The sequence below is a fragment of the Amblyomma maculatum genome, chromosome 1 (genome assembly GCF_055883805.1).
Source record: "Amblyomma maculatum isolate TAMU_Amacu chromosome 1, ASM5588380v1, whole genome shotgun sequence".
Lineage (NCBI taxonomy): Eukaryota > Metazoa > Arthropoda > Arachnida > Ixodida > Ixodidae > Amblyomma > Amblyomma maculatum.
This window is the reverse complement of record NC_139344.1, coordinates 423505085-423529336: the sequence shown is the minus strand read 5'-3', so window position 1 is coordinate 423529336 and position 24252 is coordinate 423505085. Positions and strand designations below refer to the sequence as shown.

The 24252-nt window shown below is 45.4% G+C and overlaps 1 protein-coding gene across 1 annotated transcript; it reads left to right on the top strand.

The window, feature by feature from the left end:
* The first annotated feature begins 10536 nt into the window (after window positions 1-10536).
* Window positions 10537-13544, top strand: LOC146209261 (innexin inx2-like). The gene has a single exon (XM_084598409.1). It carries the CDS (start codon window positions 10621-10623, stop codon window positions 11743-11745), a length of 1125 nt encoding a protein of 374 aa, XP_084454535.1. The 5' UTR covers window positions 10537-10620; the 3' UTR covers window positions 11746-13544.
* The last annotated feature ends 10708 nt before the right edge of the window (window positions 13545-24252 follow it).

Here is a 24252-nt window from a genome sequence, read left to right as displayed (position 1 = left end):
ATTATATTTACATTTTTCGTTACCAAAGCTGTACTCGCTCAAAAATCACAAAGAATTCAATTTTGTAAACAAGACACAACGAGAGAGAGAGAGAGGAAGCGATACAGTGGCAGGGAGGTTAACTAGACGATGCCATAGTCATTACGTGAGACCCCGTGTGGCTTTCATCACGTCTGATATCCCAACGTTTTATCTTAAATGCTACTTTGTTCCTCTCTCATAAATTGTTCAGCATAATGCGCGCCATACGAAGGATATCGCTGTGACTTGTTTGTTTACGCTCGAAGCCGCAGCACGGGGCTTTATCCTGCCATTTTTGAAACTCGCGACGCGGCTAATTTTATCTCGACTGAGCACAGCCAGAGGACGACACTTCTTCATTATGCGAGATATCGCCTTATCTCAAAGATGCTTCATTGGCTCTAAGTTACATGCGTCCGAGAGCAGAGCGCTGAATCTGCTTATTCGAGAACGTTTGTTGCTATCGCTGCTTCCGAGTTGTTCAGTTCAAAGGGAGCAAAAGTCAATCCAACCACATCTGCAGTACCCGTCGTTTTCACCACCACGCGACAAGTTTATGGACATGACACTAATATTTTGGTTGCTGGACATGCGGGCATACAGGGAAGGGAAAATATTGCGCCACAAAAGCTCTAACCGTTTTTTTGGCAGTAATGGCATAGCAATAACATTGAGAGGAATGCCAGTATATGCTGTAATCAAATGTATACTAATATGCGGCTGAAACCAGCTGCCTCTTCGCTAAAAGGCTTGCAAGAGAACCATGATTCCTGCTTCAGATGTTTAAATGGGCTCTATAGAAAAGAAATGCCTGCAAAGCTCTTGGATGAATGTCTTAGGAACATCACTGGCGTTACGTAAGGCATGCTGTCGTCCAAACGGCAGCCGCTGTTTCCCCGTTTAACAGATCAGTTAGTCTCTCGCGAGTAAATTGCTGAATAATTTGCCTCGTTTCTTTCTATCACACATGTTACTTATTTCCTACATAAGGTACAAAAAAAAAAGTGTATATATTTCAGAAGGGAGCTTTTCATGTCGCAGTAGGCGTGCAAGTTCAAAAGATTATTCATTTTCACGTGTCTTCAAAAAATACAAAATTCAAAGTTGTAAACAACACTGCACGGATACTGGCCTACACTTTCCCTCTACAACCTCTCTTCCTCTCTCTTCTTTCACTCCCACCTTTCTCCTTTTTCTTGCGGCTTGGTTAAAGTGTCCGCGGAGGATTGTGACCAATACGGCGCCTTTTCTTTCCTGTAAACCAATTTGAAACACCGCTGATGCCTGCTGCACTGCGTCTGCTTATATGTTGTGTTGTGCGGCGTTCGAGGAAACGCTAAATGAAAGGCCCCGCACCGACGCCTGGATCAGACGCCTTGCGGGATAAACTTCGTATATGCATGGATTGTATGGTGGCGTCACAACCGGATGCGACGTCATTACAACATCAGTTCCGGTTATTAGACATCTCCGGATGTGGCGTCACGTCACATATCATGATGTCATGGCCGATGACGTCACCATGTGACGGCGTCATGTGAGTCATCTCTGTCATTACTCATGACTATTTAGTCATTACTAATGACTAAATAGTACTAGTTAATGAGTACTTAGTCATTAGATAATACAGGTTAGTGATTTGTTAGTCATTAGCTAGTACCGGTTAGTGACTGGACTTCATAACACTAAAGCGTTCCGGACGGACGGACACGATGGTGGCCGCGAGCATGTGCCATTAAAGGCTTTCGCCTTGATACCATGGCTGCGTAAGGAAGCCCACGTTCGCTGAGAGGTCACGCCCCTTCCTCTTCACTCTTGTCCTTGGACAATTATGGGATTAGCGCAGACCCAATCCCAGGTAGCACTGAAACATTATGGTAATATTACATTTTTTTTTCCAGTTCAACATTATTTCGATGCTCTTGATGTCCTTTTTCCAACGTTTCAGTGATGGTACATACAAATGCTAGAATATGTTTGAGTGAAAATTTAAGCAACATATAGACTAATACATTCGTATCATAAATGTAACAACATTCTTGACAATTTTAAAACAATCCTGCACGAGCATGCAATCGCACCGCTCGTGGTGACACACGACATCAACTGTTTGCAAAGACCAACAATTAGGGCGGCACTTGAACTTCGCAAAACAGCACACTCACCTCTGAACAAATAGAATAGAGTCAAGCTTTTATATCCATAACTGAGGAGTATGCCATGACTGACAGTGGCGAGGGGGTAATAAGCAAAGCTTCCTAACTATATTAGGGTTCAGTTTCCATTCTATGGCGGGCATCATCTCAAAGTTCTAGGTGCAAAGAAGTACTATTAAAAAACGGGGTTACTGGAAGAAAAAGGGCAAAAGTGCTGAGACTCAGTGTTTGAAATTTATATGCTATGTTATTTTATTATTAGATCAGAAAGAATACATATTAAAACAGCTGGATCAAAATAAAATAGTTGTTGGCATAGTCATAGATTTTACAAAAGCATTCGATTTGTTGAATCGTGAACTACAATCCGAAAGCTTCATAGGCATGGTTTTCGAGGTCACGCAGGATCTCTTATAGAGTCCTATTTAAGAAATCGAAGGCAGGCTGTCAGTATTAAAGAATATGTATCAGATATAGAACCGGTTTCTCGTGGTGTTCCTCAAGGTAGCATATTGGGTCCTTTTCTTTTTAATATTTTTATCAATGATATTGTGCAGGTAGTTGCTCCTTCAAAGCATATAATATATGCTGATGATACGAGCATATTTTTTTCAGGAACTGGCGTAAATGACTTAATAGATATAGTAAATTCTGCACTCTTCCATGTATACGATTGGACAGAAAAAAAAAAACGTTTACAAGGTAATGCAACAAAAACTGAAGCAGTCATTTTTAAAGCAAATAATAAGACAGTTAAACTAACAAAATATATTTACTTCAATAGCATTCCTTTAGACTAGTACCAACATTTAAGACGCTGGGTGTCGTATTCAATGAAAAAATGACCTGGGATGATCACATCTATTTTATTGTAAACAAACTCTCGCAGATAATTGGATTGCTATATCGCCTTCAAAAGCAATGCTCGCAGTTTATCATTCATTATTTAATTCTCGCCACAACTACTGCAATTTAGTTTGGGGTAAAACTCAGAAGAAAACAAGAAAGTTACATATCTTACAAAAAAGCTTTTTAAGAATACCTGAAAATGTCCCTAGAATATACCACATACTAGAACTTTCTTCTAAGTATAAAATACTTCCGATTACTAAACAGTATAACTTTTATTTATGCCGCGCTTTAAAACGCGAGGTTACTAATAACATGTCTTTTTTTTTTTTTTCATAAACTGGCTAACACTGAACTCAGCTACAAAGTCTACGAAACGAGAAACATCGATAAGTGGCATATTAAAACATGCAGAACAACATACGGCTGTCAAACACTGGAAAATACGCTGTCACGTCTCCTGAATTCCCTCCATTTCAATAATATACCACTAGAATATACCTCATACAAAAAACTGCTTGAATATTTCCTACTGAACGACACTCCATTATGAAAGTAAAAATTCTACATGGTGATTTTATTTTGCATGTGAATAATTATGTATGTGGTTTTATTTTTATATTTGTGGCGAATACTTGTCATGTGCTTATGTAGTTTTTCTGTGATACATGTATTGTCGTTTTTCTAAATATGATGTACTACTTTTGCTGCCAAAGTAAATAACGGCTGGGTGCCTGTGGCCTTGTCAAGCTACCCATGAGGCAGCTTTTACTGTAGTCATCCTGCCACCATGTACTTTGTGGTGGTGAAATAAAGTTATTCGACCATGACATGTCATGGAACAGCCATTCATCATCACTTGTAAACAAACTATCCCAGGTAGTTGGACTAATTTTTTTCCTTAGGTATCTTCCCCGTAATGTAAAATTGCTTATATATAAATCTCTCTTTATGAGCCACCTAAATTACTGCTGTCTTGTCTGGGGTACCACGTCTGCCACAAATGTAGGTCGGTTATTTGTCCTTCAGAAAAAATTTCTGCGCGCGATATGCAATGTGAACTGGGATTTCCCAAGTGAACCTTTGTTCCAAGAGCTTAACATATTGAAAGTGCATAATTTATACAACTACATGTTAGTGCACGCATACATTAAAGAATGCAAATTGAATAAGTTTGCCATCCGTTCAACAGCCAATCTTAAGCAAAATCTACTTCACTACCAAACGCGATGTCCGGAATACTGGTATGTAACACACACGCGAACTAATTACGGTAAGCAAATGATTGCTCACACCCTATACTGCCTTACTCAATGCACTAATCTCGGAAAATATTGATGTTTTACATGTTTCATTATCTACTCTATACAATTATTTTTGCCACCAATATTGAGTGTGTATTTATATTGTCAACCATTGGGATAGTCATTGTAAATCAGCACTATATATGTTCCTTGCCAATTGTACTTCTTTTGTGACTGTGTGAGATTATTTTCATGCTGCTGTATTTTTTTTTTTTTACTTTTTTACTAACCTATGTAGCTTTGCAGATTCACCTTTTTGTTTGTTATTTTTGTTTCTTTCTTCATGCTTGTGCTTTATTGTATTGAAAGCATTGCCATTCCACACGGCTGCTGCTGCCAACGAACGGGTTTTAGGACCTGTCAAGCTGTTTCCGCAGCTTTTTTCCTCGAACCTGTCCGTTTACAACTGTACTTTGCAAACGGAAATAAAGCACTTACTTACTTACTTACTTACTTACTTATTATTGTTATTATTATTATTATTATTATTATTATTATTATTATTATTATTATTATTATTATTATTATTCTATAATTATATTTCAAGCATACATTTAACGTTTCGAAGACCATACATCGGTTCTTAGTAACATTAAAATAATGTTTATAATAGAACAAAACACATTATTTAACATTATAGTGACATTTAAAAGCCAATGACATTAGATCAACGTTCTTCTGAATGCTGTACCACGGCCGCTCGATGGAGGCGCTTCCATCGACCGGCCGTGGCTGTACTAAATACATTTTTACGTCACAAAACGAATCACGTTCAACATCCTTCTAAACCCCTCTATTCTCCAGTACTACTACTACTACTACTCCTGCTGCTGCCGCCGCCGCCGCTGCTGCCGCCGCCGCTGCTGCCGCCGCTGTTGCTGCCGCCGCCGCCGCCGCTGCTGCTGCTGCTGCTGCTGCTGCTGCTGCTGCTGCTGCTGCTGCTGCTGCTGCTGCTGATGCTGCCGCTGTTGCTGGCGCTGGCGCGCCGCCGCCGCTGCTGCTGCTGCTACCGCTGACGCTGCTGCTGCTCTCGCCGCCGCCGCTGCTGCTGCTGCTGCCCTCACCGCTGCTGCTGCCGCTGCCGCCGCCACTGCGGCTGCTGCTGCTGCTGCCGCTGCTGCTGCCGCTGCCGCCGCCGCCGCCGCTGCTGCTGCTGCTGCTACCGCCGCTGCTGCTACCGCCGCTGCTGCAGCCGCCGCCGCCGCCGCCGCTGCTGCTGCTGCTGCTGCTGCTGCTGCAGTTCAGTTCAGTCGTTCAGTCGTGTCCGACTCTTCGTGCCCCTATGGACCATATTGTTACGATACGGCAAGCCGATGAAAACAGGAGAACAGAGGACAGAGAGATGGTCGATGACAGTGAGATGACGTTTAATGAAAAATGTTGCCGGGCCTAGCGCGAGCGCTCCTGTCCGCGCCACTGCCCGCTTTTTCTTCCTTGATGTCGTCCGTAAGATGACCCGGGGCCACCGAGCGATCGTCCCGATCGTGGACGAGGAAATGCACGATATTGATGATTCCATGGCATGATGATGGGCGTGTCTAGAGGCTTGAAAAAAAAGAGGAAGAATAGAATGGCTTGCCGGCACGGTGATTCGCGATGAACCTTGGCAGAACACTCTCGGGCCACACATTGCCATGACTCGATGGCGGAGGCCAAGGCACGCACCGCATGGCATAGGCAGGGGAGAATGTCTTGAAGTGTAGCGGTGTCTTGGGTCCTAGGGTCCTTGGTCGGCACATCAGGTCAGTGGGGTCACATTAGGTCATTCGGGTCTCTCCTTGTGTCTTGTGGTCATGTGTGGCGTCTCGGGTCAGTCTCTCCTTCGTCGTGTCTTGTGGTCGGGGCGGAGGAACGGCAAGGTCTTGCTGGGTCCGGCAGGCTGGGGAACAGCCATGCAGTGCCTCCTAACCTTTCGCCGACGGCGCAAGAAATCGCAGGGCGCTGATGCTCCGGACCAGGATGGGGGGTGATGATGAAGTACCAGCACCTCCAACCAAATGTTACGATACGGCAAGCCGATGAAAACAGGAGAACAGAGGACAGAGAGATGGTCGATGACAGTGAGATGACGCTTAATGAAAAATGTTGCCGGGCCTAGCGCGAGCGCTCCTGTCCGCGCCACACTCCCCACGCCCCACTTTCCGGTCTCCACTATCTTCCTAACATAACATAACTTCATCTGCAGCACCTCGAGGATGCCATCTAACCATCGCGTTCGCTGCCTACCCCTTCTCCGGTGACCCACAACCTTTCCCAACATCAAATCTTTCTCCAGCGACTCCTCTCATCTCATCAGATGACCAAAGTAGCTGACTTCAGAATTTGACCCTCCAATGAGCAGTCAGGGTTTATGGTCGACAATATCGACTGATTTGATCCTGTGGCTGTACCGAGCACCACAATTCAAACGCGTCAATTCTTCGGCAGTCAGCCTCCACAGTCCAACTCTCGCATCCATACATCACAACTGGAAAGACCATAGCACGAGTTATACGGATATTAGTTGGCAGTGTAATGTCTCTGCTCTTTACTAGGCGGTCAAGTCTAGCCATGGCTATCTTTCCCAGAAGTAGACACCTCATAATTTCATGGCTGCAGTCTCCTTCCGGGGTAATCTTGGAGCCCAAGAAGAGAGAATCTGTCACAGCTTCCACTTCTTGTCCCTTGATGCTCCAGGACTTGATAGGGCAAGACGCCATGATCTTTGTCTTTTTAATGTCCAGTTTAAGCCCAAACTTCTCACTCTCGTCTTGTGCACGCATCAGAAGTATCTTGAGTTCCGCTTCACTTTCTGCCATTAAAGTGGTATCATCCGCATATCTAAGGTTGTTGATACGTTTCCCAGCAATCTTCACTCCAGCTGAACACTCGTCCAGACCGGCCTTCCTCATGTTGCACTCAGCATATAGGTTAAATAGGCAGGGTGACAGTATGCAGCCTTGTCTCACTCCTTTCTCAATCGGAAAGCAATCAGTAAGACCATGCCCAGTTCTGACTGTGGCCTCTTGCCCTTCATACAGGTTCCTGAGGAAACAGATCAGGTGAATTGGAACTCCCAACACTTGGAGTGCTTGCGATAATCTGCTGTGATCTACGGATTGAAAAGCTTTCGCATAATCAATGAAGCAGAAGTAGATGGGTTTCTGGAACTCTCTTGCATTTTCCATGATCCAGCGAAGGTTGGCAATCTGGTCTCTAGTTCCTCTGCCCTTGCTAAACTCAGCTTGCACGTCCGGAAGCTCCCGATCCACATTCTGTTGCAGCCTAACTTGGAGGATTATCAACATTACCTTGCTAGCATGCGAAATAAGCGCGATCGCGCGGCAGTTTGAACAATCTTTGGCACTGCCTTTCTTTGGAATGGGGATGTAAACTGACCTCCTTCAATCCTGTGGCCACTGCAGGGTTGTCCAAATTTGCAGACATAATGTATACAGAACGTTAACAGCGTCGGTTTTGAAGGAACTCAGCTGGAATGTCATCAATTCCACTAGCTTTGTTCTTAGCAAGGCTGGCTAAGGCCCATTCAACTTCACTCTTCAGGATCCCCGGCTCGAGATCAGTAATCGCAACCGTCTTATGTTGGGTTTGCATATCCGGGTCCTTCTTGTACAGTTCTTCTGTGCATTCCTGCCACCTCTTCTTTATCGCTGAGGCTGAGTGAGGTTCCTGCATCGTTTGTCCTTTATCACGCCCAGCTTAGCACAGAAGCTTTATTTTATTGTCTTATTCTGAGTTCTTGTGTTCCTCAATTGGCTGTTGTCCTCAACTGCTTGGCACTGTATGTTCAGGAAGGCATTCTTATCTCTTCTTGCTATTTTCTGAAAATCCGCATTGAGAACCTTGTATCTTTCTCTTCCCCCCTAACTTTTGCCATCCTCCTTTCCTCAGCTACTTGCAAAGCCTCTTCAGATAACCAGTTTGCTTTCTTGCATTTTTGTTGCTTTGGAACTACCTTAGTAGGAACTTCTTGTATTATATCGCGAACATCAGTCCACATCTCTTCAGACTCTCTGTCTTCTAGATCTAATTCTTGAAATCGATTCCTCACTACCACAGCATATTCTGATGAAATTTGATCCAGATCATACCTGAAAGGCCTTCTAGTTTTCTGCGTTTTCCTCAATCGAAGCTTAAATTTGGCAACAAGAAGCTGATGATCGGTGCCACAATCGGCCCCAGGCCTTGTTTTTACTGTTTGTATAGCGCTTCTCCATCTCTGCCGGCAAAGAATATAATCAATCTGATTCCTGTAGAGACCGTCCGGTGAAGTCCATGTGTACAGGCGCCTCCGGTGCTGTTGAAAATGAGTATTCGCTAAGGTCAGGTTGTTTTCTTGACAAAACTCTACTAGCCTCTGCCCAGCTTAATTTGGCTCACCAAGACCGAGCTTGCCTGGATAATTCCGGATGTTTCTTCACTCCCCACCTTAGCATTCCAGTCTCCAATGAGAAAAAGGACGTCTGATGATGGAGTGCGGTCTAAAAGGCATTGCAGGTCAGCATAAAATCTCTCAACGTCAGCATCTTCAGCAGTAGTGGTTGGTGCATAGACTTGGATAACTTAAGTTGAAAGGTTGACCTTGGATCCGAAGTGAAACCATTCGGTCGTTTTTGGGGTTGTACCCTAGCACTGCTTTGCCCATTGTTCTGTTTACTATGAGAGTGACCCCATTCCTTCTCCTGGATTTGTGCCCACAGTAAAAGCGGACATAATGGTCGCCGGAATTAAATTCTCCCATTCCGGTTCACTTGAGCTCGCTGATACCCAAGATATCAATGTTCAATCTGTCCATTTCTCGCTTGAGAACATCCAGTTTACCTTGCGTCATAGATCTTACATTCCATGTTGCTATGTGATATATCTAATTGCAACATCGGACTTTCCGGTCGCTTCCCGACACATCCACAACTGAGCGTCCTTTTGGCTTTAGCCCAGCCGCTTCATTCGTCCTGGAGCTACTAGGAATCGCCTTTCGTTCCTCCCCAGTAACATGTGGGACGCCTTCCAACCTGGGGGCTCATCTTCCGGCGCCAAATCATTAATGTTATTGTGACTGGCCATAGGGTTTTCTTGGCAGGAAATTCTGGAGTAGGTTGCCATTACCTTCTCCAGTGAATCACATTTTGTCAGAACTCTCTGTCGTGACCTGTCAATCTTGGGTGGCCCTACACATCACAGCTCGCGACTTCATCGTGTTTCGCAAGCCCCTCCGCCACGACAAGGCAGTGATCCATGAAGGGGATCACGACTACTACTACTACTACTACTACAACAACTACTACTACTACTACTACTACTACTACTACTACTACTACTACTACTACTACTACTATTACTACTACCACTACTACTACTACTACTTCTACTACTACTACTAATGCTACTACTGCTACTACTACTATCTATCTTTGTGTGTGTGCGTGCGTGCGTGTTTGCGCGCGCTGCGCTGCTCCTTGGCTTGGAGTATACAGCGCGCGTGTTGTGTTTCCTAGTCCCAGCCTTTAACACTAATTTATAACTGAAATAAGACACCATGCGCTGTTTATCCACTAGCCCAGATATATCACTCGTGCTGCTTATAACTATTCAAAATGGCTGACCTAACCATTGCAATTCAGATTAAATGGTCCCTTCTATCCGTCCTGCTGGAAGCAGTAGCAATGAAAGCGCCGAGCAGGAGTGCATAGTTAGTAGAGTAGCCACTCAGGGAATGCACAGTGGAAAAGCAAATACTGCTCACTGCTCCTGTTTTTACCGTGGAGCTGACGCTCTTGTAACCTTGTTTCACCATGAGGAAGCGGGGAGTGAGTACACGAAATTCGGCATACGTGTCTCATGGGAGTTACGATCGTCATGTAACTGAGTACGGAAGGGCTGAGGAGTTATCACGCTTTAACTGCAATGTTCTCATAAGGGAAAACCACTTCACGCAAACCCTGACAGAACATACGCCTCACTCAGCGCAAGTGTGCAGAGCAATATTTTAACGTCAGTTGTTTGTTTGTTTTTTTTTTCGCGCCTGTTTGGTCGGCTGCACGGCGATGATCTATTGCGATATGCAGTAAGGGGCTAAAACTAGTTAGAAAGCGAAGCTTCTTCCAAACGAAAGCTTACAAGCCTATTCGCCAGGTGACGCTATATTCCTTCGACTGTTCAAACACCATGTGTAATCTGCAACAACTTAGGCGGTGGAGCCATGAGATAGCGCAGATAAGAGAACACCGTTGTACAGACCGTGTTCCGTTTGCGCCAGCGAGGATCGTCACTGCCGAGGGCCGAACATCGCCATGGACAAGCTCTTTTTCACCGACTCATTCAGGAAAATCCTACACGTTGGAAAGGTGCAAACGGACAACAGTGTTTTTCGGCTTCACTACCGCTTCACGGGCCTTTTCTTGCTCGCCTGCAGTGTGCTGGTCAGTGCCACACAGTTCTTCGGCAACCCCATCTATTGCGTCACTCACGATGCCATTCCTGAAGGTGTCATGAACAGCTATTGCTGGGTAGAAGGCACGATCACTCTGGCCCGCTCCCTCAACGGCACCGTGGGCAAGCAAGTCGCATCACCTGGGGTGGACCAGAAGCGAATAAAAGATGGAGACGAGGTGATCGAACATGCGTACTACCAATGGGTGTGCTTCGTGCTGTGTCTGCAGGCAATTATGTTCTACTTCCCGCGCTGGCTTTGGCGAACCTGGGAGAATGGACGGATACAATCGCTGCTCTTGGAGCTGCACAAACCTCTGCTCGACCACGACACTAAAAAGAAGCAAGTCGAAGACGTCGTGGACTACTTTTACAGGCACCGCAGCAACAACATGACGTATGCCCTGCGTTTTTTCTTGTGCGAGCTGCTGAACTTCGTCAACGTGATCGGACAGATGTACTTCATCGACAAGTTTTTAGGTGGAATGTTCTCAACGTACGGAGCCGAAGTCATCCGTTTCATGAACGAAGACCCGGACGTGAGAGTAGACCCAATGATTAAGATCTTCCCCAAGATGACCAAGTGCCGATTCCATCGCTTTGGTACATCAGGAGACGTCCAGAAACATGACTCCATCTGCCTCCTCCCGTTGAACATCATCAACGAGAAAATTTACGTGTTCCTCTGGTTCTGGTTGATCATTCTCGCCGTGATTACCGGTATCACTTTGTTGTACCGTATTGTGGTGTGCTCTTTCCCCCGGTACCGGTACCTCCTCATGAAGACACTCAGTCGCATGGTGCCCACGAAGAACATGGACCAGCTGGTGATGAAGGCTTCATACGGCGACTGGTTCGTGCTGTACCTCTTGAAAGACAACATGCAGGCGTACCACTTTCGGGACATCGTTATGAACCTCTCGCAAAGGCTAGCGAAGGAAAAAGATCCGGACTACGTGGATGGAGCGCTGCAATCCGTTGCATGAACCAGATTCGACCGCTAACCTGCAGCAAGATCGTAGCCGAAAATCTGGCCCGGCCACTCAGGGGACGTGTGGTCTTCCATCAACACTGCCTATAAGTGATCGCCACTCCGCTCTTGATGCAGGGCTGTACCAGTTCAACGTACCATGTGTATTCCCTCGCCCTTATTTAGAGAAAATTATGTTCCTAGTGGGTTCGGCCCGAGCGACGACCATCTCATTCTTTTTATTTTAATTAGACTGTTGATGTGCTTATTGGGAGCACGTGTTAAATGAATGCATGTTCTAAATTTATTTGGATTGATTGTGTGCTTAAGAAAAATATTATATTCTCCATTTTGTGCATCAATACTCAGGCAGAATAATGCATTTTGAGCTATTCAGGTGCTTGTTTATTTCTACTGAACCTATAGTTTTCTGGCCGGCATGAAAGATGAACTAAGTTTTGTTGCCCGTCATCCTGTTTACGATAGCGGATGTTGTGCTTCTGTTGGCGTTTTCAGCATTTTCCTTAGCTTTTTCCGAGACCTCGGTATTATATCTCCGTGTTAGCATTCAGCTGAATGAAACAGACTGAAAATTTGGGAGAATATTTGTTTTAAGCGCAGGTAATCAATTATGCATGTGACACTTATCCCATCTTAGATGACGGCTTGCTTTTAAGGGCAGTGCAGCAATAACCTGGTAAGTATACCAGCAACGAGACTGGATGGAGCCTGTTCTTCAGAGACAACAAGCCCAATTGCGCAATATATTTGGCTTGACAGGAAACAGTTTGTAAACAGCCGCTCTTGCAGTTGACTAAACACTGGAACGATAGCTAGAAAATAGTAGGAGTATCTAGTTATTTATTATTAGATGTCAAAAAGGAAGGAAAACATGTTTGCCAGCCCCGGTATCTGTTATATGAATCACCTGAACCAGGGCGGCGGAAATAAAGGGAAGCAGTAGAGAAAATCATAGAGGTGAGCGACAGAGAGAAAGGACAGAGTAGGTAAAAATAAAAATAAAGATATATAAATGTTTGCTGTTTAAAGCTGTGCCGCTTGGCAGAATGCACGAAGCTCAATTATGTCTGATTTTCATTATTCAGATGACGGTACTTGCCTGAACAAAATAACGTCTACGCATTTGCTTCGAAGTAGGTCACCTTGGAAAACATACACGTCCCAGATATCATTGCTTTTCCAAAATACCTACTGAAAATATTACGCTTGACAATTTCTCGCCAATCAGCTGCTTTTTCTTTGGAACGGGCCTCCAAGAACTAAAGCGTACCATGAATTGCGCACGTATAAAGATCGTTTGTTGTGCTTATCACTACTGATGGTGTTTTTGTAAGGAACAATATTGCAGATCGCGGCTTTTCTGCAAGTATTTTCTTTTTCCGTTTCCTAAAATTGATTATGAAACGAATATGCTGTTATAAATACAGGTTAAACCGTTGGCCTTCAGTATGTTTGCCACCTCTGCTCACCATTGGCGTAATGCAAAAACTTTGTTATGTCGGCATGTTTCACTCCTCGGCATCTTTGTGCACATATCAGAGCCATGTGTGATCAGATGAGCTACAAGAACCCACGTACGAAAAAAAAAAAAAAATACGGCCGCATATTGTCCTGGAGCTCACGCCCTGCTTTTCTGATTACCGGCCGTGAGTCCCAGCGATCATGACCGGAAAATTAACAGTCCTCTCCTCTCTCACATCCCGGAATAAGCTCCGGGTTCCCTCGTGCACGAGATCGAGATAACGGACCCACATTCGACGGCTAGTTTTTGAATAAAAACATTTATGCCAACCCCACCTGATCTTGTGATATTTATCATATTTCTGTCTTTCTGACAAAAGCGCCTACGGCTCGAAAAGCAAAGGTAGTGCGCCATGATGTCGAGTGCCGTCCAAAATGTAAATTTCTTACATGGCACCTGACGTCGAAAGGACAAAGCTTTGTGGTTTACTCATAGGGTACAAGCGGATAAAAGTTGGAAGGCGTTTCCATGCAGTAATTATCGAAAGTGTAATGTTCCTGTAACTGTATGCGGGGGATCGACAACCTATTACTTTGAGTACTTCAAGGTCATTGTTAATATTTTGCTGCTCATTCGAATCCTTCCTGCTTACATTGTCAGGTAGCGAATTATCCGCTGCTCATTATCTAGAGAAACGTCGGCGAGTCATGGCACTTTCTCGACGTGAAGCTCATATTATATACGTTTCTCACGCTCTAAAAGTAAATAAAGAAGTAGAGCATCGCGTCTCAGGTAGTATACACACGGGCATTGTATGGAGCAAGTCGTATAGTCCACAATGTTTCCGGGCGTCTAATGTTCTTTAATTTGTATAATCATCTAAAAACACCTCTTTTCTTTTTGCTTTTTGCCCCTTCACTATACAGCCGCCCGGCCCTTCTCCTTTTAGATGGCAAGCCTCCGAAATGGCAACAAAAGCATTCACCCGAGCGCTAGGATTTGCCGTCAGCAGATACCAAGCAGAAATAAAAGTTAATTTGCAATAGGTGTAACACCGCGATTGATCTGGCGATTGGGTGGGAAATTGATAAAATATGGTGGTTACTTCGCTGCTGTTGTCACAACGCTCACTCCATCTACACTGCGTCTAACTCGCATTGCAGCAAGCTGCGAGCATTGTATAACGACTACGTGTGCCCCGTGCTGCTGGTAAATTAGTGAAAGGAAGGCTCTAACTTTACACACTACGACGAACACCCAGACAAAAAGTACAGAAGACAGCGAGGCCTTCTCGCGCGCAAATGGATGCAGAAGTGAGCTCACACTCATTCCTTCTGACTAGCCGATCGTGGACAACAGGCTGGCCGCGTACATGCAAGCGCACAAAAGCGGCTGAGCGCGAGCACAGGCCTTGAAAGAAGGGGGTGGGTGTGTATAGGGGGGGGGGGGGGGGGGGGGGAGGGGGGGGAGTATGTCCCACTTTCTCCACGGCCACATGAGAGCGACGTCAGCAAGACCCTGGGAACCCGCTGTAACGCACTGTCTCGGTCGGAATGCAGCGCGCTGGCCGGCAGGTCGACCCCCTCCTGTGACTCGAGATGGGGCGGCACGATAGAACAGTTGTGTAATGTTTAGGCATCGTTCGCAACGCAAGCCAAGCTCCTACACAATGGCGGAGCAGTGCTTTTCGGAGGTGGAGACCTCTGATAGGGGGCACTGAGAAAAAGCTCGGTCCCTGTACTACGACGCCCCTCTGATGCAAAGTATGCTTCCATCGAGAGGCTTTTGTCCTACGCGCCATGTGCGCTACTTTCTACGCTCTGATGCAGTCGTGCAATACGATAAAACTTTACTTTATTTAAGCGCTGTTATCGCAGTGCTCAAGAACCGTGGTAGCTGGAAAGTCCTTTCCCTTTGTGCTGTGAACTGTTTCTCCCGTAATCGAAAGTAGATGTAAGCATGTAATATAGTTACGGGCAGTAACAAATAGGTTCCAACCTCTGCCGTCTCGACCGTCGGCGTCGGATGGTCTTCTTGCTTGAGTGTATGGGACCATGGTGGCGTACTGGGAAAGTTGCGGAAGGCGTTGCTCCAAAAGCACCCATCTTACTCTGGAGCGGCCTTCGCTCAAAGGCCCCTAACTGATGATAATGAAATGTGTTGTGTTATGCATCTGCCTTTTGCACAACACACTTAGAAATGACAAATTAAAATTCGCTGCATTTTGAAGCCACAGCTTTGGTGACACCTCAACGAACACTGACAAGAAATAGGAAACAGTGATTTCTGTAACTCGTTTGGGTAGCAACTAACATTTCAACGCCGCTCCTGTACGAGAGCTTAGTGAGTGGAGGAATAGTCTCGTTAAACCTCGTTCGGTACCCGGGCAATGCCGTTTCGGCTCCAGAATAACGGGAAATCGGTGCCAACTAGGATGCTGAAAACATTTTATGCTTAATAATATTATCTGCTGGTAACTTAGTTTTGAAGCGACTCCCTGAACCGAACCAAACTGGCTTGTCTTCTTGTAATAGGGCTTCACCGCTAGCCAACGATGACGCTATTAACAATACCATTTTTATAAGCGATAGTGAATGAAGATTTCAACGTATTCTGGCCAGATTAGCCCGATATATTTGTGGGTTAATGAGTTTGTATTACAATTGCGTTATATTATTTCTAAACGCTATGCGTAATGGAGAGAACGTTTACATTTTGCGCACGAACCTGATGTGCACTGCCGCCACGAGAACACCACAAAGAAAAAAAAAAAAAAGGAACTCTGCAACAGCTACAATGCCGCCGAGGTACAGTACTGGAGTGGTGAATATATTGATTGTTATGAACGCTGTACGTTTGCAACATATGAAAAAAAAAAAGATTGTAAAGACATTTGCCTTATTTCTGATTTTTGTTCATGATTTTTGGGTATGGCGCTAATACTTCTTTTGAACACATTATTTCAACTTATTAACAGCAAAGCTTACCGTGGGCCCTGCCACTCTTTACTTGTTAAAACAGACTTTTACTCGAGAATATGAGAGCGATCATTAGGCACAAATACAGCAAGAAGAAAACTTGGAGCGCTTGTATGAGGAAATGGAAGGCTAGTGAGGGCTAGAGTCTTAATTTCAGCTCGCGCCTTTGGTGGTAAAAAAAAAAAAAGAAAAATTTCAAAATTTGCAAGTGATCAGTCCAATAGCGTCCCCCGGCCTGGTGCTCGGCTTTTACAGGGGTGTGCGTTTGGGAGAAGCTCCGTAAACCCCGCTGCGCGCCCCTCCTCCGCAGTGGGCCCAAACCCAGTTTCGAACCTCGCAGCCTGCAAAGGTGGTTCTGTTTGTCTTGCAAAGGTACTTCCTTTGACCCTCACCTGAAGTGCTCCCTTAGAGCCTCAGCTGCAGCAGTCCTAAAAAAAAACAAAACGAAAAAAAAGGGCCACATAATGGGCTGTTGCCGCGAAAGGCGGACTTATTGTTGTCCGATGGCGGAACGAATCACTGCCACATCGGCGCAACTATTTGGGCCGTGACCCCTTTTCCCAAGCATTTCACCCCAGAAGAGCCGAGCACCAGGCCGGGGGAAAGCTTGTACCCATTTAAAAACCGGTGGGTAACCGGCGGCACCAGGGATCGAACCCGGTACCTCCCGATTGCGAGGCGGATGCTCTACCACAAGGCCACCGCATCGGAAGCGACACACACCAAATTATCGTAATCTACAATTGTAAAGAGTCTAAAATTACTCCAGAAGGGAAATTGTAACGCTCGTTAAGTCGATTTGGTAACATTTCTTGTGAAGCTAAATAGAGAGTGAAGGTTACCCCTTCGGTCGTGCACGTATAAAGCGCCGTAGCTGGCAATATATGAAACACATGGTATATTACGTATATTAAAGCACTGTATAGTATAGTATAGTATAGTATAGTATAGTATAGTATAGTATAGTATAGTATAGTATAGTATAGTATAGTATAGTATAGTATAGTATAGTATAGTATAGTATAGTATAGTATAGTATAGTGAAAACGCTCTGGCCTCTATCGTCTCCTGTCGGCTGTCTTCTAGTGGAAAGGGAAGGAAATGTTCCTACACCGTCGTGGTTCTAGATGCATCGGCTGTATTACTTTTTTGCCTTTAAATTGTCCTTGATTAATGAGCTTTTCTGCATATTCCTCGCTTGACTTGGTAAACTTCGAGACACAGTAGATACGTGAGCCCGAAGCTAGCGGGTCGAGTCGGGGGAGCCGGCACTTGGGTTGAGTCATCCCGACCCGTCCGGGATTATATGAACCTTTTTCTGTCGGGTCGAGACCGCCACTATACCTTGTGTTGAGTATGTGAACCACGCCGACAAAGAAGAGAGAGAGACGCGCAGGCGAGGGGAGAAGGAAGAGGAGGAACGCGTCAACGAAGAGTTCGCGGTCCCATCTCTTGCTGCTGCTTGAGCAGCGAGAAGTTAAGAGAGGATGCGCTGGCCCAACGCTAGATTCCGACGCGTCAGCGAACACATACTCCTCGAACAAATGGGGAGGGTCGAGATAACCTACCCCTTGCAGTCGAGATGACTGAACCCGAGCTGACAGTCAGTTAGCTCGACACCTATAGTGTGATTTAAAAAATAGTGTGAAAAACACAAGGATAGAAAGGGCGACGCAGAAAAGCGCTTGTCTGCGTCGCGCTTTCTGACCTTGTGTTTTTCGCGCTATTTTTTACATCATGAACGTTCACCAACTCGCCCAGATTTCTGCGTTACCTATAGTGTGTACATGAGCTCGAGAGCTGGTTTCAGTCCGACATGGCGATCCGACCCGACTTTGTCGGGTTCATGTAAACCCCTTGTGTACGTATGGAGCGTACGACCGACATGGTGACTTTTTACGCAGTGACAATAAAGATGAATAATTGCTAGCATGGTCCGCAGCACTAAGGAGGTAACTGGAGCGAATTCACGAAGCCTGCGCTGTTGGGAGCCTGACCTTTTACATCGTAACACTCATTTCAGGATTTCATGTCCAAATTCAATTCAGGATCCCCGTTAAATGTTCGCTGCGATCTATGACGTTAGTTGGCGAACGCGTGCAGTTAGTCTCCCGTTATAACGTCGTGTGTATGAAGACATAGCGTTGAGAAGAATGCATCCGGGAACTAGTGGCTCGCATGGAATGGCAAACTGCAAGAGGAAAAGCCATTGATCGCTGTGATACAGCCTTGGTTTTTATACCGCGGAGGAGTGAATCAGGCAAGAGAAAGTGAAGCAGCGTCTTCATTGTAGTGAAGATTAAAAAAAAAAAAAGAAAAGAAGCGTTCCAAGATGACTCGTAATATATGCACGCTGCTTCGCTCAGTTGGTATCGTTACGTTTGCAAATCCCTCTCATAGTTAAAAGGAAAATACTGCAATTCGGCTTATCTGCACTCATACTGTTACTGTTAAAAACCTAGATTATTATATAATGAGAAATTTCGGGTGGGACCGTTTCAAGTGTGGGATGCCTCGCGACTTGGCCATCGGTGTTATGAAACAATTACCTCTCATGTGCCACACGATGTGGCAGTGCTAGGCCATTTGTGCCCTTATACAAGGAGCGGCTGACCGACCCGACAAGAATAATTCACACTAGTACATATTTATTATGATTACATTTCTGAGGTATTACTCGTTCCGACAAAAAAAAAAAAAAAAGAGTCGTGCTGCCAACGTTAGCTTGACAACAGGTTTTGCTTAAAGCCCAGAAACACACAGCTCGAAAACAAAAGGCACCTTTCAAAGCGAAATCATATCGCTGCGTTTGAAAGCAGTGCTGGTCGTTCACCCGCAACGGGAGAAAGAAATATAGCCGAAACAAGCGATTATTTGTTCCTGATCGTTTAACGCTGCTGTCGGTAGCAACAACAAGAAGTAAAAAAATAATAAGAGTCGGGAGAGGGGGCGTTTCGCAGGGCTTTCCCAAGAGGCGAGATGAGGAGAGAGGTCGAGAGAGGGAGTCTCTTTGTATGCGTGAGCGGTTCGAGATAACGGTGTGCCTTGTTCTTCCCGCAGGCGACGGTGGATAACAACCTCGTAAAAATGAGCGAGCTAAACGCTTTGCCAACGGCCCTCTCGCGGCTCCTACGAGGAGTGAGGAGAAATAAAAAGGGTTCTTTTGCCGGGCGTCGATTATCATCCATTACCATCGACGCGTTCTAGCGCGTGCCTGTTTGTACGGGGCGGCGGCCGGCCGGTTCTGTTAATTCCTCCAGCGCCGAACTCTGCCGAGTTCCGTGCAGCAGTGCTTGCGTTGATAGCCACGAGAAAGCTAGAATTATCCTCTTCAAGCGCTTGATAGAGAAAGAGGAAAACTGATACGTACCGCATGAAAATCAATCTTAGACTATTTCCTGCTGTTTCCTGCATAGCTCATCTAGATTTGGTATTTATTAAAATTATAAATTACTTCGCTGATGTTACAGGCTGCATTTCCCGCACCTTTGGTGTACCTTAGCGACAAAGAAAAGTCTGCCATTTTTGCGCGGGACCATTAAAACGAGGGTGAAGAAAAAGAAGAAGACCCCCGTCCTTTTCCAATCCCGAATGAAGGCACCAACTGCGAAGTATATACCTCACTCTAGGTCTATTCATTTATATGCCGCTGGGCCACGAAACAGCATTATAGTGGTCACCGCATCAAACGACATTTGATGTTCGTGGAAATCACAAAGCCATTAAAATCTCATTCTTGAAAATGGCGGCACCTAGTTCGCTGTCGATATTACTGCCATTGTATGTAGGTGGTCACGAAATTGTTCAGTTACGACACACAAAATCGGGTTGCACTTACTCGGAATGATGTCCCAAAAACAGGAACATTAAAAAAAAAAAAAAAACAGAGCGCAAGACTTTTAGGCGGAGCGGGTTGTAGACTTTGATCCTTGCACTTCAAAATGAAACCATTGCTTTATATTTTAATTAATATATACATCTAGAGACCTACAAAAGAGGATGTGGGATATATCGTAAATGGGGGGGGGGGAGGGGGGCTGTGAAAGTAGTCTTAATGGAAGCGAAAACATACACACACGCACATACATACATACATACATACATACATACATACATACATACATACATACATACATACATACATACATACATACATACATACATACATACATACATACATACATACATACATACATACATACATACATACATACATACATACATACATACATACATACATACATACATACATACATACATACATACATACATACATACATACATACATACATACGTACATACATACATACATACATACATACATACATACATACTGTCACGGACAACAGGGCTAGAGGTGACTAAAACGACGGGACGAAGCTGTACCAGCAGGAAACGTTCGGCGCACAGCACGCGAGTCAACTTCAGTGTCCTCTTCTTCCAGGCGCAGCAAGAACATGGGGACACCAGGTGGCATTACTCCCCCTCTTAAAAAAAGATATAAGGGACGGAGCGCGAGCGATGGCCAATGTAAGCGAAAAGAAAGATCAGCACATGGACAGCATAGATAACGGAGGCGGGTTAAGGTGTCCTACGCGACAACGAAACAAGCGCATAGCGCACTACCGCGTGAAATAGGGCTTCATGCGGACAACGTGCACGACCTCGGAGCGTGGTTGCCGACGCGAGGGCTGCACAGTACCCACTGGAAGAACTTTGTAAGTCACTTCCGTGACTCGGCGCAGAACTTCGTAAGGTCCGAAGTAACGGGTAATCAGTTTATCACACAAGCCGGGCCGACGCATCGGGGTCCACACCCAAACTTTCTCTCCAGGATGCAGCGGCAGAATTCGCGCCACGCGCCAGAACTCGCGCCTTCGCGATTCTCGTACCAAGTACGAGCGCCATCTTCCAGGCTAAAGAAGACGTTCCTGAGCTTTGCGGCGTCGTCCCACTGATTATATGCGGCGACCCGTTCAAACTGGGCGAGCCAGTCTTCGACGTCTTCCGTCTGACAGCCGCGGAAAGCCTTAGGCAGTCGTGGTGTCTGTAGAGTGCAGAGGTGGGCATTTGACCTCAAAAACCTCGACCTCATCTCAAACTCAAAAAATATTTGGCGACCTCACTCAACCTCAACCTCATCAATTGAGGTTGAGGTCCCCCAGGCGACCTCACCTCACTTTTCAGGTGACCATTGGCGACCTTACCTCAAACTCAAAATGTGAGGTTGAGGTCGGGCGCTTGACCTCAAAAAAAAAAAAAAAAAACAATCATTAAATTAAACCGTAACTTAAAGCAAATATACATTTCTCGGTAATCCTAGGGTATATAGGCTAGCCAGAATTTTGTCGTATGAAGGCTGTATTTTACTCCTAATTTTATACAAAAATTATTATCCCGGATAAAAGCAGAAAAACTCTGGACACTACACGTGCAGCTTTGCACTAAAGTGGCAATCCTCTCCCCCTCCTCGCCTACCCTTTTGTGGTCAGTTTCAATCTAAGGCCTACATGGGCCACGTTACTACGCATAGGCCCATAATGCAATACAAAGAGTTTATCCCGTCTGACCCACGTGAATAAGATTCGTATTAGAAATAAAACGATCCAGTTCTTACTATAAACTGAAAAGACAAATGCTGTTGACCTTAGTGACGACGACAACAATGACGATATGCTGTTTTTGTTTTCTTGCCACATAGCGCTAAGCAGACATGCAGGGACACAGCGAGACACACGGGACGGGCGCTAAAAAAAGCGCCCGTCCCGCGTGTATCGCTGTGTCCCTGTCTGTTTAGCGCTATGTGGCAAGAAAATCGACACCAACTCGCCCAAGCTTCCATCCTTGCTCTTTTTCGTAATTCGAAAAAAAAATTGATGATTGTTTTTTAATGCATTGTACATTGTCTTGCGATAGAATACATTAAATTAGGAAAAAATAGGAATAAAGTCGTGCCTGGTTAGTATGGACGCTTTGGTTTCCGACCAAAACTGTCCATAAAGCGAGTCATTCATAATAACGAGTCATGAATAAAAACGAAAAGTATATAATTGAGAAAAAATTTATAATTGATGGCTGCTGTTTTAATTAATTTGGGTATTTAAACACAGCCGAGATGTCGATGCTACCCTCTTCTCCATGAATCCGTCGACCCGAAACGTCATGTCTGTTCTTAAACCTTGTCAGCCATCCTCTTGAGTAGCTGAAGCCAGTAACGTCTAGACATAGCGTAGAATAATATTTCTCAGTAAACATCCCCCTTTTTTACTGAACAAAAATTCCGTAAGTCATCACAAGTAAAACCTATCAAGACGGAGGAGAAGAAGCACCCATAATGTTGCCGAGGCAGCGAGCCTTCTCTTGAAGCATTTCTGAGCCTTCTCTTGAAGCAACATTCCCGAACCACATTAACAAGGCTGACTCCATTTCTTCGAACTGTGCTGGGCGCTGTCGGACTGTGGCTTACGCTGTGATGCCGACGTTGAGTCATTTATCGGAGTCCGGTAGTATATATATAGATGGTATACCTTCGACCTGGCGAGACTGAGGCCTAGTTGAACTTGGGTCCAGTCTTTCACGGCTTCGATTGACAGAGATGGCTTTTGCCGCTTGTATTCACAGATGTCCCGCTTTGCACCTAAGTTCAGCTCCATTCTTTTGCGTTTAACTCCCGCCATGCCAAAAGTCAGACTAAAGTTAAGGGTTACAGGCTCCTGCTTCTTTGCATTCTTTTTCCCTAGTTAACCTCCCTGACTTTCCGTTCTTCTGATTCTCTTTCTTGCCTTGTACTGCTTCTGTAAGGAAGCGAGGGAGTCAAGTTCGCAGGCTACTATACAGAGGGCTATCAAACAGCCCTTTTTTGTGCCGTTTGTATGTGTTCCTATGAAACAAACACTGCAAGTTGAAGTAGAGTTTAGAACGACGGCTAGCCAACTACGAAGAGCTCAGACCTTGTCAAGGCCGCATCGTTGACTCACGGCGAAGCCGACATGCGGATCACTGTGGTGCAAAATGTGGTAGTTCGGCAGCGCAACAGTGACGAAAACCAGGAGCTTGAGAAGGAAGGGCGTCCAGGACGGGACGCCCGGTTCATGGTTGCGTGCTCGTCGCCTTTCTTTTATCGCTCTACTTCGTGAGTGTGTCTTAAACCTGACCGAAAAGCGTTAACGGCTTCATGGAACACACTTTGTGTTCTGGGATAGAAAAACTTCAGTTCCCACCCCCAATTTTGGCGCTTGTCTTTCTTCCTAATATTTCTTTGTTACCCTTTCACCGGCCTCTGTTCTCTTCACGCTGAGAAGAATTTATTGCGACCACATGTTGCTGTTTTCCCGACTGCGCCCTCGCGTTGAGGCGCTGCCGCTGCACCCAGAAATCTCCCGGTTCCCTCCTTTTGGAGTCTTTCTTAGTTAGCTGACCCTCGGTTTTCTGTGTAGGATCCCTGCCATCCACCCTCCTTTTCTCCTCCTCCTCCCTTCCTTTCCGCTCTTGCGCCCCCCCCCCCCCCCCCCCTCCTAAAACGACGACACGCCCGCTTTGGTTCTTTCCAACTCCACAGGACTCGTCCAGGAATCCGACCGTATCGGCTGTCGCATAGGTTCCCGGCCTGCGCACGCTTCTTTAACTTGCGTTCGGACTCTCCTGCTTTTTTTCGAACGATGTCCATATTAACGAGACAAAAATACATGGGCCGAATAGGCTGTGTGCATTCATCCCCTGTCCATTGTTCAGAGAGCGAGTTTCTATATTAACGAGGCATAAATACATTGAAAAATCTCATCCCCCAGAAAAACTGTCCATAATTCGGGTCCTCCATATTAACGGATGTCATATTAACGGGGCACAAATTATCCATAATAGCCATTCATGAAACGACTTGTGGAGACTACATCCCCAACAAAACAAACAAAAGAGGAAAAGACAGCAAAACACCAAATAATCATAAAACTCGGCCGACGCCGAATAAACCTTCAGAAAATTTCGAAGAGGAATTCTGTTTATCTTATCAGGCCCCAGCCGGCCACTCCTGGGACTTTGTTTATAATTCTGTGATCTCGTGGCG